General features: G+C 43.8%; 1 protein-coding gene across 2 annotated transcripts in view; it reads right to left on the reverse strand.

The window, feature by feature from the left end:
• Window positions 1–17,226, reverse strand: part of EIF4ENIF1 (eukaryotic translation initiation factor 4E nuclear import factor 1) — a 38,298-nt gene that overhangs the window by 7,737 nt on the left and 13,335 nt on the right. The window contains exons 3-12 of one of the 2 annotated variants that reach the window (XM_068989709.1): window positions 15,929–16,056; window positions 14,606–14,892; window positions 14,173–14,374; window positions 10,652–10,827; window positions 6,022–6,157; window positions 5,628–5,807; window positions 4,755–4,987; window positions 1,738–1,809; window positions 1,104–1,287; window positions 94–173 (exon numbers count right to left, since the gene is read on the reverse strand). In XM_068989709.1, the coding sequence (XP_068845810.1) occupies window positions 94–173; window positions 1,104–1,287; window positions 1,738–1,809; window positions 4,755–4,987; window positions 5,628–5,807; window positions 6,022–6,157; window positions 10,652–10,827; window positions 14,173–14,374; window positions 14,606–14,892; window positions 15,929–16,056 (1,678 nt within the window). The remainder of the gene's footprint in view (window positions 1–93; window positions 174–1,103; window positions 1,288–1,737; window positions 1,810–4,754; window positions 4,988–5,627; window positions 5,808–6,021; window positions 6,158–10,651; window positions 10,828–14,172; window positions 14,375–14,605; window positions 14,893–15,928; window positions 16,057–17,226) is intronic. The other variant, XM_068989710.1, reaches the window with a different exon arrangement.

A 17,226-nucleotide genomic window follows, 5' to 3' on the forward strand; every position in this document is an offset into this window, starting at 1 on the left:
CTTCCAGCATTACAGCCATTTAATTCTGTATTTCCACAAGGGTGGAAAGCAAACAAGTTTGAGAAACAAGCTTGAGAAAAAGTTCAGCCAGACCTGGGCTGTGACTGGGCTCATGGGCTTGCGCATGCCTTGGAATGGATCTCCGAGAAGCTGCTGTGGTCCTGACGTGAAACCTGTTGGGAAGGTTACAGAGTCAGTGCGTGTCAAGATAGCACCTGTCCCTCAGAGGCATTATCTCCACTGCGTGATGCTCCTCGCTGAGCACCATCTCTTTCGTGAAGGACTGATTTCCTGGGCTGATGATGTCACTCTTCTTCCGTGCCCCTACAGTGGGGACCTCACGGACCTCTCTCCGAGCACTTAATGATTCAAGCTGCTGGTGTATCCATCCCCCACTAAGCTGTCTCTTCAGAGCCGAGACCTCTATCTGGGAGGGAAGAGCTTTTCTAGCCAGTGATCTGGCTCTCTGTAACCACACCAGCTAGTACCAAAGCAGACACCAGTGTTCTGAGATTCACACTATTTCCATTAGATCTCCCTAACTGTGGAAAGATTACAAACACTCTCTCTCACAATATAACCAGCAGGGGTCAGAACAGCCAGCAGCCCAGAGTGGCCGAGGGTACAGGAACACAGATCCTGCACACTCTTGCTAACACGGCTTTCTGGAAGTGCTTCCCCCATTCATGCTCTGAATCAGCCGTAATACCTCCCAGTTGGTTGTGTATAGTTTCATCAGGCTGGCAGAGAGCCACTAGTCTGACTTCTCCATGAAGGAAAAACCTAAGGAGCCAAATTAATTTTTTTTCTGTTGAATTTCCCAAATAAGGAAGATGACTAAAGAGCTGGAATCCAATTTAGTTCTCCAGAGAAAAAATACAAAACTGTAACATAAACCTATTTATCCAGAAGGGCAGCTGGATAATTACCTTCCACTTGGGTCCTTACCATTCCCTGAAAAAAGCATAACAAATCAGCACGTTTCTTTTTAAACTCTTCAAGGGTACCAACGAAAGAGACTTTGCCAGTTTTAGGAGATGGGTATACCCGAGGGGAAGGAGAACGGAAATGACAGATGGACACCTATGCACAAGAGCATTTACCAATCGGTGATGGTATTCTGGGACGAAGGTAGTCTGCGGAGGCCGCTCTCGTCTGAAACACCTGTGACAACGGAGGAGAGGGTGCTCTCTGGCCCAGTAATGATGTCGTAGGCTCCAAGCTCCCCATAAGGCCACTCAGGAGATTGGAAGAAGCAGGTCTCTGAACAGGTGGGCCCAGAAGTTCCTAAAGGCAGAAAAGTCAAATCCTGTGAGCAAATCTAGTTCTTCTTCCTACTCCGAGGCTGTGGATTATGAATTTGGAAGCCAATGATGAATCTCCCTCCTGCTTCACTGAAGGACTTGGCACATGTACATGCAACGAATTTCTCTGAACGTTCAGCTACCAACATTTCCTTCAAGTTAGTGCTACAAATATAGGTTAGATACTTTAAATTTCCATAGAAATTGCAAACCTGCAAATGGGAAACCAAGGCTTTACTCGATCATCTTTTTTAGCCACCAACCCACCCCACATTTATAGCTACAGAGAGCTATGTCAGGCAGCAAAACTGTATCCTTCGTTGCTAGGCAACATGGATCAGTCTCTACGGCCCAAAGCTGGCCCACTACACAAAACCAGTTTGGAGGAATACTGTTCAGGACTCCAAGGCCTCGGTAGAAGATTGTGAAGTACCTGCAAGATGTTCTTAGGGACAGGCTGGCCTGGAATCTCAGCAGGGGACATCAAATGGCTTTCAAGGGTTCGCTAAAAAAGTCAAAGGAAAACTGGTTTTAACCTTCTCACATACTTAGCTTATAGATTAATTGGGGACCACAAGAAAACACTGAAACTCCCCAGGGAGTTGGCACTTAACAGCAGAATGATGTCCAAATCACAGAAAACTTAGATCAACTTGTCCCACTTGTTGCACAGGTCTCAATGATCTCGGAACAGGAAGAATTTTCACATGTAGATGCAAAGTCCACTCAGAGACCCTCAGACAAGGTTTTTTCCTCTCTGGTAACCCTAAGTCCATTTCACTATCTAACATTGCGTCCAAAAGAAGGGAAAAAGAAAATGGCGAAACGGGGGGAACACTTGTTTAGTAAGAGGCCACAAGTAGGAAATTTTGATAATTTACAGATTTTAATGTTCACAGCAACCTTTGCTAGCTATTATCTTTAACAAGATTTACAGATCATAGATGGTACCAAAAAAATGCGAGTTCGGCCAAAATCTTTATATTTCAGAGTTTCATATTTTAGGAAATTTAAACTTTATTATTTTTAAGCAGCTATTCCAAAGTGGGTCTCCTATTCAGGGTGAAATTAAAATCTTCCACTTTTGATTCTTTTAATGCAGTAGCAGTTATACTTTGCATCCAACTTATATGACCTCTGGTGCTTCAGGACACCCTTGTGTGTCCATTTAGCTCTGGCTGAAGTGCTTTCTCTGTCAAGCTTCCCTTCCACCAGCGGGAACTGCGAAGGCCCACAGCAGTGTCCTCAGGCATGACAAATGGCCCCCAAATATGCAAGCGTTCCATTGTTGATTTTGGAATTGAAATGGACTGTAAATGATTTTAATAAGAGCTCCTCAAGAGTCATTTAATTCCAACTAACAAAAACAAAGACACAACTTTATACTAGGTGGCTTGCTATATTTGGAGGATAGAGTCTACAACTTAATTTGAAATAGAGCTTAGACTGAACAAATGTGTCTTCTTTTGGGGATAAACAACATGACTGAACCAGAATGGCTGGAGGCAGATCAGAAAGAGTATACGTAACGCACACAGCTGTAGTCACTGAAAGCCTGGAAGCAGCCCGTGACAAACACCAACATGCAAATTAAGCAGTATTTTGGGGTAACGCCTGGTGCACTTCATAGATTATTTCCTTGTTTTTTTTCCTAGATTGAGTTTGTATTCCCCTTTGCCTAGCACCTTACATTGTATCATCCACTCCTTTATGCACCTGTTTGAGGCTCATTCCCTCAGCTGAAGCCAGATAGATTTCAGAGCACTGAACCCCCAACATCAGGCAAGTTATCTTCACAGCTCAGGGGCAACTGTGTTAATATCAAACCCTAGAATCACATCTAAAACAAAATGTTCAAAAGCATCATCGGGTAAACAGTCGAACCCACCCCCACCCCCGCTCCCATTTCTTTACTAACACTAAAAGAAGCTGTTTATAAGATCTGACCCAGCCTGCTGTAGTCAGCACCTAATCCCCAAGACACAAAGGCAATAAGCAGAGGAGGAGGACTGTTCACAGCCAAGTGATCTGGTCCTCATTCGAAGGCATTTACACCTGATAGTTCCTTGCATGGAAATTATTTAAAGCAGCTTACAAGGAACATTCCCCTGTAACTGGCATGGTGTGGTCAGATACACAAGAATAACTCTACCTATCTGAGATGTCTCCTTCTGGAGGTAGAGAGGCAGGTAGGTAGGCCAGGAACAATGGTATGTCTGTTAGGATTGATCACTAACAGCTAGTCAGATTCAAAATAGCAAAAATCAGCTGTTCTCCCTTGGTACAAGGCACAATGAAACACATGCTTCCCCCATGGTTAACCAGTAGTTCCCAGACAAGAAGGTGTCAAGAAAAACAGGCAAACTCAATTTGGTAAATTTGAGATAACTTAGCAACTAGAGTAAGTCTATGTTTTTTTTTAAATTAATATTATTCGATTTACTGTTTCCCTTTCACTCTGTAATCATCAAGGGTTAGCAATAGTAACACACACCATGCCTGAGAGGCACCCTCTAAATGTGTTATGGGGAAGACCAGTATGGGCTACACACCTGCATTTACTGACATACAATCACCTTGTAAGCCAACTTAATGCCTAAAGGTATTTTATAACTTTGGAGTCACAGCTTTTTCTATTAGTAAATAAACAGAATGCAATTGTCTTGAAAAATCCATCTCAGATACTTTACAAATGCCATGAATATCTGTCAGATACCTAATCAAGAAGGCAAATAATCCCAGGTATCTGGGAGTAATTAGTAGTAGTGAAAAGACTTTACTATAAAAATATGGTAAAATTATTTTAACTTAAGTAGCTGAATAAGGGCTTCCCTGGGGGCTCAATGGTAAAGAATCCTCCAACACAGGAGATTCAGGTTCCATCCCTCGGTAGGGAAGATCCCCTGGAGAAGGAACGGCAACCTACTCCAGTATTCTTGCTGGGAGATACCATGGACAAAGGAGCCTGGCGGACTACAGTTCATGGGGTTGCAAGAGTCAGACACGACTTAGCGACTAAACAACAACAAACAGCTGAATAAACAGAAAACTTTCTCTAGAGTTCATCCCAAAAGGTATTTTTACACCATTTTTTTTTAAGCACTGAGTTAAGATAAGCAAGTTATATCTGAATCTATCAGACTCTATACTGTCACGCACAATACATACAGATAAACCTGCTTTCTCAATACAGATAAACCTGCTATTTCAATACAGATAAACCTGCTATTTCAATACAGATAAACCTGCTTTTTCAATACAGATAAACCTGCTATTTCAAGTAGCAAACAGTATAGTGGTAATTAGAGAACACACAAAAGCATCGAGGATCAAATGACTACTAAAGAATTTCCAACTTACTCAGGATACCTTTTTAAAAATCCATTTATTGGATGGGAAGTGGAATAGAAAGAAAAGGAGAAAAGGCTGGGGTCTGTGCCAAATACTTACACTGACTTTAGGCTGAGAAGGCAAAGTCCCACTTGCCTTCATGGTGCTCACTAGCTTGTTAAACGCAGTCATATCTCCATCTTTTTTGAGCTGTCGATTGCTGGCCACAGTACTCAGGGTCTCCTCTAAATGTTCTGCCATAAAGGGAGTCGAATTCTTCACTTGCTGGTCAACCTTCAAGCCCTTGAGCCCTGCTTCCACCTCCTCCACGGAAAGCACTACTCCTGAATGTGCTGAAAGGTTGAGAAAGTCTAGGTTAAGCCAAGCAAAGGAATATGTGGTAGGAACTCTCTTTGTACTCTGTGGTGGATAAGGCGAAAATGATTTATTTCACAGTTGAACTGAAGTTGTCAGAAAAGACTGATACCAAAAACAGACAAACTGAAGGCACTGAGACCCTGCAGAGGTATGTCTACTATGAAGGGTCTTCTGGAGACTCGTCAGGAGGGATAGGAACCCCAGACAGCCCAACAAGAACTAGAGTGGTGCCTGCACAATGGTTATTCTACCATCAAGGCTGCACGTTCAGGGCTTATCACCTAAGCAAGAACATGGCAAACCAGGGCAGAGGTATGAGCAGCTGCCAAGTTATGCTCAGGAGGACTAAATACTCACTGGAGGGTTCTACTCAGGCTCCAGGTGAGCAGGACTTAGGAGAAAAGTTCTTGCCACAGAGTTCAGTGACCTGCTGATCTCGTAGATTCTCAAAAGAGGTGGTACTGTTTGATAAGTGTTTTTGAAGAACATTACACAAAACACACCATCTATTTGACTTTTGATGAAATAGCAGTCTGTTAGAACTGATTCTGCCTTAATTAAGACTGAGCATCCAAATGTTTCAAATACCTAAAACAGACTCTAACAGACACTTACAGCTCTCTTTAAGCTTTTCTTTATTTGCAGAAAGGCTGGAAAGGAGAGGCTTTAAATCCACTTTGGCTTTCTGTAGCATTTCTAGAATATCCACTTTAGTTTCAGCATGGTCTTCTAGTGGTATAGGAGCAAAATAATTCCCCGAGTTCTGTCCAGGAGAGAGGACGGCTTGTTCCAGACCTAATATGGCAAATTAATATATGTATAATTAATTGGTCCTCAATAAAGCACAGAAACACATCTTCAACAATATTGAAAGGACACAAATTGAAGGATATTTTTCAGTATCCAGAAACCCATGAATGCTAATGGACCCCTGACTAATGAAGATGAAATGAACCGTATCAAGGAAAGCTCAAGTCTATGTCCAGGGCAGAATCTGAAACAACTGTACCTGCAAGTCTCTCCAGTTCTTCATGAGGTGTTGACCCAAGGCTGCTGGATCGGCTTCCTGATCGGCTCGGGTTAGAGAACCACCTACTGAACCGACTGGCGGAGACTGACCCTTCTCCCAAAACATCTTCTATCATCTAAAGGGAGAAATGAAAGAAGCTAAGATAACAGTTTCCAGGTGAAAAGGACAAGAAGGTTCAAAGTTTAAGGAAGGGTCACTTACTTTGAAACTTCCTTTGATGCTGCTGACCTGAAGGCAAACACCCTCAGAACTTAGGATTTTGAACATCTTTAACTTCTCTTCCCCTCCTGGATCGTTTCTGAGTAACCCAAACTTGGGCATAACCATGTATTCTCTAAGCATATAAAGCAAAACCTCTTTGCCACAGAAAGTGTTCTGATTTTCTATCATTTGCCTCATTAGAAAATCCATGAATGTTCTAAGGAGGCACAGTTTCAAAATCAAAATCGGCACCAAAGTAAAGCATTCCGCTGCCAAGCTGATGAGTGGCCTTCAACTAAGCATCAGGTGTGCAGAGCTGATGAAAGAAAACCCTTGCTTCAAACTTTAACACCCTCAAGGTTGTAATAAACACTGTGAAATCCAATGCTGCTAATTTCAGAACCCAAAAGCTAAAACGCAGAGCTCATATTTCCAAGTCAAAGTTTAAGAAGTATCAAAATGTGAAAGACAGACTTTTAAATGATCTCTAATTTCTGTTTGAACTTCGTGGAAAGTTTCAAACTTCATGTTTGTTTTCTTTTATATCTGACCTCCATAGTTTTTGGTTTAATAAGAGCAATTAAATGATGCATTATGATCAGAAATAATTTTTCAACAGTGTTTCATAACAGTAATTTCTATTACCAGTCCTTCTTGAAAACTAGATTTAAGCATTTTTTGGAAAGAAATTTTCAGTTATACCCTATTATAAATCTAATTAAATACCCAAATTGATCTTTATGCAGTGCTCTGATCAATATTTAGAAAAGACAAGATAAAGTAAATATCAATCCGAAAATGAGGCCCATCCTTGACAATACGGCATAAACAGCAAACAGGTTTCTCCCCAAGACATGTACATATATGACGGAGTTAGGGACTTTGTTTTATCTGAAATCTAGAACTCATACTTCTGTCTTTGCAGGTATTGTTCAGCAGGTTCAATCACATTCCACTTGTAAACTCTCACGCCTTGAATAATGCCGACTTTCAAGTGCACTAATTTGCAACCATTAAATTTCAAGGTAAGCATTATAGAGTGATGTTTCACTGTGAAAAGTTGGGAACTGTACCCAAAACACAACCGCCTTGGTGAAAAATGGTTATTTTTAAAAGTAAAAGCTACAGCTATTTAAAATACTTTAATTTTGGAAAGAGTTTGAAATTTTACAAATAGCAAAAATAGCCTTGCACTGTACTTTATTTCCTCTGGTCACACTGTATAGGAGAAAAGCCAGAAGATACACAGGAGGAACGTGAAAAAGAAAGTGAATCTGAAGTATCTGGACGTTTTCTAAGGCTCTGACAGTAAGTGTTGAGAAACTTATCTCCATACTTTGATCAGTGACCAACTTTGTTAGAGAAGCTTAGTTTTATTACAGCTAAAACATACACAAAGTCACTTTTACTCATGTTTACTGGAAATGCCAATTTCAAGAACTAGAGCATTTTGAAGCCAAAAAGAATCATAAGAGACAATCTGGTCAGTCATTTTTACCACAGAGCCAGCTGGGATGCTCCAGTGCTCAGCTGAATGCTGCTACACCCCACAGCCTCCTCTAATTGAGTCGTTGAGGAGGCCGTGAACTGCAGTCTGGTATGTTTCAACTGCTCCTTCCAGACATTTTTAATAGCATTTTTAAGGTAACCCATACAGCTGCTAGTTTGGTCTGTCAGAGGTTGTTTAGACTGTTCATATCCTAGGCTTCATATTATGCCGATACAGATACTGTGAAATATTTTTGCTCTTTGACAATTACTAGCTTTTACTGATAAATGCTTTTCTTACTTTCTACTTTCATTGAAACATCTATATTTTTGTATTTGCTTCATTCTAGTTTGATTTTTCTTTGGATTTCTGATGAATGCATTTAAGGCTACCTGTTTTCTTCTTAGCATACTTTTGATTATACCACCAAGGTTTTTCTTTGTTCCATTCCTGTTCATCCCTAAGTGATTTAGGATTCCTGTTTTGATTTCCTTTTCCTTCATTTGACATAGTTTTATGTACCTGTTATGTGTCAGGCTCTGTGCATATCTAAAATCAAATTATTTTTAATTATTTGACTGAAATTATTTGCATGTGTGATCCAACTTTTCATTTTGTACAGATTTTTGTGGCTGTCAGCTTCTAATGTATTGTAATGTTAGTAAATATAACTTACAAATATAGGTGCAATTCTGTTTATGCCGATTACCACCCAACATTTATGGGGACTACTAAGTGCCAGGTACTATCTCTAACATTTTATATCATTTGTCCGTTGACATTCAAACATTATACTGCCCTTATTTTCCCCAACTGATTGGTCATTTTCTGAGAATTATGAGTCTAGTTGTTTATACAGGACAAACAGAGCATCTCTTTTTACTGATCCCAGCTTTGCTTTTAAGCGAACCTATTGTAGAATAGATACCTTAGTGAGTAAGTACCTCCATGAAAACCCTGGAGAGAATCCCGAGCCTAGGTTCCCATTCAGAGCTAACCAAGTCTTGGTTGAGGGTGAGGGCTAAAGGATAAGGTGGTGCTCAGTTCCCATTCCTCCCATCTATATTTTATAGGCAGTACAGCTGTGGGGAATTCGGAGTAAAGAACTCTTAACTCAAAGCACGAAAACTAGAATTCAGTTTCCACTACTCATTAGCTACGTGACTTCAGGCAAGTTATTTAAATCTCTCTGTGCCCGCTTCCTCATCTATGAAATGGGAACAGCTGTAATCTAACTTACAGGGTTTTTCTGGGGATTAAATGACCTGTCGAATGTAGAGCCTAAAACAGCATGGCGTGCATGTCACCTGTCGTTACACGTTCAGCTCTGAATTCTCTCTGTCAAGGCAAACAGGTAAGTTTCACGGGTGCTTGCAGTGGGAGCCAAGTACAGGCCTCTAAGTTCTGACCTTTAGCTGTGAAAACTTTTTACAATAAGATTTCCATTGTCTTCTAAGAGAATGCAAAAAAAAAAAGTCACTAAACACAGTTGGTGTAAAAATAAAAAATTACTGTCCCCTAAGAATCTGAAAAGACCACTCGGTTTTACATCAGGTAAATTAAACTCACATCTGGATGCAACCCTCCTGCTCACAGTGAGCCAAGGGACTACTAGCCAGCTCACTGTAAGCGAGATAAGAGCCTAGGAGACTAACAGTTAAAACTGTGCTAGCACTTAAGAAGCAAAGCCAGGCAGCTGCCAGTTGGTTTGCAGCCACCCTCCACCTGCTCCTGACCAGCGCCGTGGACAAGTGTGGCCTCGGGCCAGGCTGGTCCACAGTAAGGCAAGTTCAGAGAGCTGTAGTAAATGCTTAGAAACTTTTGTAGCAATCTGGGATTGCTGTGATATTTTTACTTTATACTAAAGTATTGGTCCTCAATGGACTGGAAATAAAATCTGGTCCTCACCATAGAGAATTTAAGCTCTACTGCCCTGGCACTCACCTGCGGGCCTATACCTGTGAGTGCTATCCGTGTCTGCTCACCTGCTCTGGGTGGCCATCTTTTAGGCTTTGGGCAGCAGGCAGATGACAAAGGAGACAGGACAATGCTGCCGCTTGGTCATGCCCGTTTTGTCCACTTATGTAATAATCGACCAGGAAGCAGTTATAGTTGAGGAGTCGAGTAAGTTAAAGTGTGTGAACCGACAATTCTAAAGGACTGGCCGAACTTACTAGCTGCATTTCATGTCCTATAAATGGCGTCTTAAGATGTACAGATGCTCTTGGTCAAATGGCCTTAGAAATTCTATCTCATCAGTGCTATGCACTGTTTCAGCAGCTACAGAGTTTTGAGGGCATAGGTCACAGTTTTGTATTTTGTCTGAAAATTTGATGAGGCATTGCTAATCCCTAAGTGGTCAAAGGGGACGGGGCAAGGGCAGGGACAAAGTGCAGATTTGGGATATCATTGTTTCTGCTTTAAAAGTCGAGGAAGATTAGACCTCAACAGTTTAACAGCAACAGTGATGGTGTCCCACATTCCTTTCCACAAAAGGTTTTCAGAACCATCACATCATAGAGGTACCACCTAACCAGTTATACCTGAGGAATGCAGATCAGTGTGGTACTGACCACCAGTTATAAAAATCCACCTCCATAGTAAGTTTTTACAATAAACACTTAACTATTTAAAAATAAAAGCAATGTTCTTAAACATCTTAAGAATTCTTAGTCCAATGCTAACAGCCTGGAGAAAGAGTTAACTGGTATAGAATCCTCACTCAATCATTTCTACTTAGCCTCTCAAAACAAAGCCAACAAAAATTCAAATAATATTTAAGAATAAAAGTAAAAAAAAACACCTCCCAATCATCTAGCAAAACAAAACTTTTAAATAGAATCTTAAAGACTCAGGTCAAATTTAACCCCAGTTGACTGATCCAATTGTGATTGATTACAAGCATGCTGCTACACTCACCGAAGCCAAGCATGGCACCTTATCAAGGTTAAAGAACTCATTAAAGTCAAATTCTCCCGGGGACTGCTCGGGCAGGACGGCCTCCCTTGGCACTTCCTGGTCAGCAGCGGGCTCCTGCTCGAGGATGACCTCCACCTCATCCTCTTCAGCCACTCCTCCATTGCACTCGACTACGCCTGAAAGCAGAACCGGACAGAGACAGTCTGGTCAAGCACGTTGCTCCAGAGGCCTCCGGTGGCCTCAGCACTATCACGAATGCAAGAGAGCTGCGGGTGACTTTAAAAGCAGACTTCCTGTACCGGTGCAGCGCTTGCCACATACGCCTCCTACGGGAGCCGGGGGAGGAGAGAGCCTGAGTGCCAGGCCACAACACCAACTTGACTCAGCAGGGCTGTGGTCCCTCCTCTGCCCCGTCTTCAAATTTCCATAATGCAGTGGGTCTTCCTTTTTTTTTTTAAAGGACAATCTTTGAGCTTATCTTACAAGAATGGAACCAAATTACCTTGGCTCTGCTTTTACCCATGCACCTGCATTAACACTTTAAGTCCGAGTAGTTACGTGAAACCTAGTCCAAGGGCAATTTTCACTTGCCTCCTGACTGTAGTTCATCCTTCAGGGCGAAGTTCAAATGTCACCTTCACTGGGAAGTATGCCCTGCCTACCCAGTTTTACCCTACCACAAAATTAATCACCGCCTTCTCTATAATGTTTGTGTTATCTCTCAGAGTACATATCACACTATATTAACAGTCTGATGAGACTCATCAGCTTTGCCTTACTGCGCAGCACCTGGTCCGGTTGTGAGGATGGGAAGATAAGGGAAGCTAACATCTTAGTTTTAGCCAGAGGATGGGCATAAAGCAAAATCTTTCAGATAAAAACAAACCCTTTTTTTTTCTTTTAAAATAAATGCACTGAGAGATACAGGAAACTCAACTTTTTAATCTGAAGAACAGAGCTCCCAAAGCCCTTCCCTACAAAAGCACCTATGGAAGAGCTGCTTATGGTTTCAAGATCACAGCAGATACAAAGTCCTCCTAGGGGGAGAAAAAAAAAAAAGACTACCAAAGAAAGAGTGCCCATCCCCTCTCGAAAGGCCCCAACAGGCCTGCAGTCTTGTTATCACTCAGCCAGGATAATATTCTAGACCAAGAGAGGCTACGTGGTATCATCTGCTTTGGTTCCAGCAACACTTCAGAAAGCTAGACAGCGAGGCACGGGGCTATAGCAACCGAAAGGTGAGGCCACCTGCTCACCCAGCTCTTGATGCTGTCAGGTGGTGGAAGCGGCAGCGCTCCTCCACGCCGTGCTCTGCGCTGTGCCCGGACGGCAGCACTGGGCCTCTGCAGAGGTGCCCCCGCTCAGGGCCCGGGCCTTCTGAGGGCCTAAGGCCCCAGCGAGACGGCAGTTACGTGCCTCGGACAAGGCAGTGGGCCAGCACACACTCACTGCCAGACAGCAGAGGCTGACGACATTTAACTGAAACTGCTACTTTGGTGGGGGTAGTGTCCTCATTTTAGAGACAAAGAAACCAACCCTAGAAAAGGCAAACAACAGCCTAATCAGTGCCAAGTCTGTGTCCTTTCCACTAGAGCAGTGCTTCTAACTCATCGAGCCCACCGGAGCCTGTCTGCCTACTTCACGGTGAGAGCCAGCAGAGTCTGAAATCAGTTCAAGTACTCACAAAAGAGCTTTAATGACTCTCCAGTTCTCCTGTGTGGAGATGAGAACATCTCTTAACAGATGAATGGGCTTTGCAAGCGGCAAAAGTGCCCTGTGTGTAATTTTATGCCAGCTTGAGAGTGAACTGGGTCTAACAACTGAGAGTGGGTAGGAATATGCTCTAGCAAACACAACTGGCCATTTATTACGATAGTCTCCAAAGCCAGGGACCCAGGAAAGACAATTAAAGGTTAGGTTTTCTCATATTTCAGAATGAACATATACTTTTCTTTTTTTGGCCTTGCAATGCAGCATGAGGGATTATCTTAGTTCCCTGACCAGGGATCGAACCCACGCCCCCTGCAGTGGAAGTGTGGAGGAGTCTTAACCACAGGGCAGCCAGGGAAATACAGAATGAATACAGATTTTTCATTAGAGAGAACACAAATTAAAACTTTCTATCAACGGAGGGCTTTAACCATTTCCTTCTTCCAGATAATTTTTTTCTGTTTTTAAGTGCAATACACACTCAAACTTTCATTGGTCACCATATATACAATACCTAGCACTGGGCCCTATATGCCAGGTGCTCAACACACACTGTGTTAAAACCACGCAGGCAAAGAACACATCTGTTTTGTTGACGGCTATACTCCTAGCACTGTGACGTGCCTGCAAAGAACTCGACATGCTGAGTTCAACGGAAAGCTAAAATACACACATAAAAGGGCTCAAAGGCACTCAATGGCCCTCCCCATCCTTTCATCCTTGCAGCCAAGACGCAACTACAGGACATGTTCATCTTAAAGACGGTCGCTAGGGTAATTAACCACTGGGGGTGACCGAGCCGGGAACCCCGGATTCTCCTTGAGGCTCTGCCATTAAGCCCACGGGGCCGGGCCCCCGCTGTTACCTCTTTCCAGGCCTGTCTCTTTCTGCATCTGTGAGCTGAGGAGGTGACACTGAGATATTTCGCTACTTTTGGTTCCTTCCTTGTTGATACAGGAATGGCTGAAATTCGTATTTCATCTTAGTTAAGAAAAAGATTGGCTTTTTCTCACCAGAGGCCTGATCTTTTAGGTGAACAGATTACACTTGGTGGTGTTGCCTTTGCCTACCTGAGACAAGACAAAAGCATCTCTCAAAGGCAGTTTAGCCGCAAAGACTCTCATGCTGCCCACTTGCCTCTTCACTGCTTCCTCCCAAGACCACCAGCCTGGTCACCGCCCTGAACACGACTATAAGCCCCACCCTGCAGCAGGCATCCCTCACACTTCAGCTCTGGCTTCTTCAGTTTAGCCAGGGAGGTGCCTGAAAAAGTGAGTTTGGGAGAAGCCAAGTGACAGCTGACTAGGAAGGCCTACCACCACGGTGAGGGAGGTGGGCTCAGAAGCACAAGCATCTTGTTCAACTTCACTGCTCACTTCCTCAATGTCCAGCTATGGAGCCACCTATGTCTCCATTTGCTCATCTGTAAGATGGGTACAACAGTATCTACCTCACGGGGTTGTTAGAAGTAGGATTCTATAGGCAAAATGCTGATCGTGTGTCCAGTATACACGTGCTCAATAAACGAGACCCCTGTTATTTCTATCACATGCTCTTACCTCTGGGGGCCCTTCCGTGCACACAGTGCTCTTACTGGTGGGGGAGGCTGTTCTGTTTAGCCCTGCAGGCAGACACAGGTCAAGGAGACAGACACACAGCCTACACAGTGAACTCACGCACAGGAAGCAGCTTCACTGTTAAAAACGCGCCGCTCCTAACTCTGCTGCCTATCTCTGAGTGTGCGGTTAAGCCAGCTATAAACACGTCTCATTTCGGAACAGTGAGCTGTCCCTCCCAGAGGTTTCGCTGACCTTCCTTCACAGAGGCTGTTCGTCGCCTTGGTCTTTTTCTCCCCTTATGGTCTTCTTCCAGTATCTTATCATCAAAGCCCGTCAGCTCAATGGTTTCAGACTGACTCGTGGGTCCAGCTGAGAACCACTCTGGTTCTTCTTCTGTGTAGGAATCGTTTCTTCTACGCTCACCAAAGACACGCTTACTATCCACAAACTCCCTCTGGAAAAGTACACAATGCAAAATAAAAAGTAAGATTCTGGTCAAGGCATTTCTACCTCAGTCCAAGTCCTGATGAGCTCAGCGATGCTCGGTAGTGCGATGAAGCTGCTCCCCACCCCAGCTCTCGGCTCCTCCCTCTGGACTAAGAATGGGCCGTGTTCACCCAGCATCACCGAGTGAACTGGAATAAATGCAGCGCACACAAGGAGCCAGAGGATCTGGGAGACAAACCCGGAAACGCTTGTCCTTGCAGTCCCTCTCGCGGTCTCTGTCTCTTGAGTCTCGCAGGTCCTTCTCGCTGAGACGGTGATCCTTCTCAAAGGCCCGAGCAGAGACGATCCTCCCGCTGCCGATCCTGCGTCCGCCAAGCAGGCGGAGCCCGTCGCCGTCTTTCTCCAGCGGGCTTCCCGAGCGCCGGGAGCTGACGGCTGCCGTCACGTGGCAGCCCCCTCCAAAGCTGCGTCTCTGTGGGCTGAGAACAACATCTAAGTCATCTTCCTTCACACGCTCTCGTGGATCTGCAAAGACGCCAGAAAGAGAGAGTCAGGTGAACCAGCAAGGGCAGTTCTCCTCCCGGGGTGGGGCGTGTGTCCGCAACTGGTGGCCACTGGGGTCCTGGGAAAGAGGCACCACTGAAACAGCCAGAGAGTTCGCGTATTTTTAACAAAGGTTGGGCCTTTGGCTTCATCTCTCTGGAGGAAGAAGTGTACTTCATAATCAATAACCTTCCATGATTAATCTCTACAATCCTTTTAACTAAATTCTTTCTTTTTTGGGGTTGTACAGCATGATACGCAGGATCTTAGTCCCCGCGTGTGTGTTCAGTCGCTCAGTGGTGTCCAACTCTTTGTGACCCCCTGGACCATAGCCTGCCAGGCTTCTCTGTCCATGGGATTTCCCGGACCAGGGATCAAACATGCACCCCCTGCAGGGGAAACGCAGAGTGTTAACCACTGGACGGCCAGGGAAGTGCCCTGACTAAATTCTTATCTGTATAATTATTAGCAAATGTTTCGTCAATTAATAAACTATAGTAGGTGTCGGTATTTGAAACAGTAACTACTTTAAAAGTTAAAGTTTCTCTTCAACAAATGGTATTGAACAGCTGACTATCCATGTCTTATCTTCACATTGCTATCACACTGTGATACAAAAATTAACTCAAAGTGGGTCACAGACATAAATGTGACCCTTAAAACTACAAAGGTTCTAGAAGAAAATAGAAGGAAATCTATGACAGTGGGTTTGCACAATTTTCTTAGGCATTGACACCAAGAGCATGATCTACTTTAATAAATGATAAGCTGAGTTTGATCAAAATCTAGAACTTTTGCTCTTTTACTGTTCAGAGAAGACAAAAGCAAATCTACTCACCACAGCCACACAGGAGGGCTATGATTTTACTTGCCAGGTAATCATAGATGAACTGTTAAGTCAGTTTTCTGATAACGGTACTTTCTCCCAAGGCCTAACACTCTCACAGCTACAGATGAAGCCATAAGCGAAGGGCACTGCCTCTGAAAGCGTGGCTCCCACCTCTTGGAGACTGCTTACCTACTATCCTGCGCACCAGGGAAGGCCGGTCCGTGTCCAGCTCTTTCTTCAGGCTTTCCGCCGGTGAGCTCCGCCCTGAAGCTGGGTAGAGAGAGGCGTGCCACTTCTCAGGGTCCCAGACACCATCACTGCAAGTCAAAGGGCACCATGGTTCAGCTCCTGCGCCACAAACTACACAGGCAGTCCACCTTCTGCTACTGCAGAGGACAGGTTATGGGACCCCTTTCTACTGTAAAGCTTCATGGTGGCCATCAGAACGGCTCCCTCTTTCGAAATAAAAACAACTAACAAATTCTGCAGTGCTTTGCTATTGTTCATGTAACAGCAACAGACTTGAAAAGCAGTGGTCTGTGAGTAAGTGTATCTACCCCTGTCCTATACAAACAAATGCTCCCTAAATATTGATTACTCAGTTTACTGAACATTAGTACAGGGAGGAAAAAGTCCCTCAATCCTCTCACTAGAAGCAGCTCCTGGAATGCTTGGTGTATAGTCCTCCAGAATTTTTAGGGAGTCTTGGGTTTTCCGTCGAAGGTGCGTAGTCTAGGTCTGATAATGTTACTCCCATGCTAATGATGGGGTGGCAGGTGGTGCCGTGTGCTGAGCAGAAGCTCTGGAGCCTAATGATCTGGAACCAAACTCCAGCTCTGCCACCACTGACTGGGACCTCTGGACCCCTTACTGAGCTATGTCCTTCAGCCTTGTGCAAAAAGGACTTCTGCACCCCCAGGTCAGACCAGGCTGTGCTGCACACTAGCACCGCACCCTCCTCTTGTCCTTCACAACCTGTCATGGTGGTCACAACAGGCTCTCAGGAGTATCTGTATTCTGGCACAGACCCACAGTCCAGGATGATGGTATGATCGACAGCCCCTGACACACACTGCTTGCCACACAGCAGGGAGCAATGCAATGTTTCTTCAGTAAGTCAGTGAACTTCTAGGTCTCAAACTCCTCATAAGGAGGTATTACCTATCAAGGATCACTTGGAGTGTAAGAACCCAATAAATCTTAATTCTCTGAGACAAAAGAAATAGCAGAATGAGAAGCCCTTTTCTCTGTCTCTTTTTTTCATCATTATCAATGTGATTAGGCACAATGTCTCTATTTCAGGATTAAAGCAAGTACAAGTATTGTATGCCAAGGAATAGCTATAACAAGAAAATTCAACTTGAGGCATAAAAGACCCATTACAGCTTTAATGAAGAAAAAAAACCCCAAAAACCAAAACTCCAGCTAATCTGAGACTCAGCAAAAAATACTAACCAGTTGGGAAAGCCATTATTCAAGGATCACCC

The sequence above is a fragment of the Capricornis sumatraensis genome, chromosome 17, assembly GCF_032405125.1.
Source record: "Capricornis sumatraensis isolate serow.1 chromosome 17, serow.2, whole genome shotgun sequence".
Taxonomy (NCBI): Eukaryota; Metazoa; Chordata; class Mammalia; order Artiodactyla; family Bovidae; genus Capricornis; species Capricornis sumatraensis.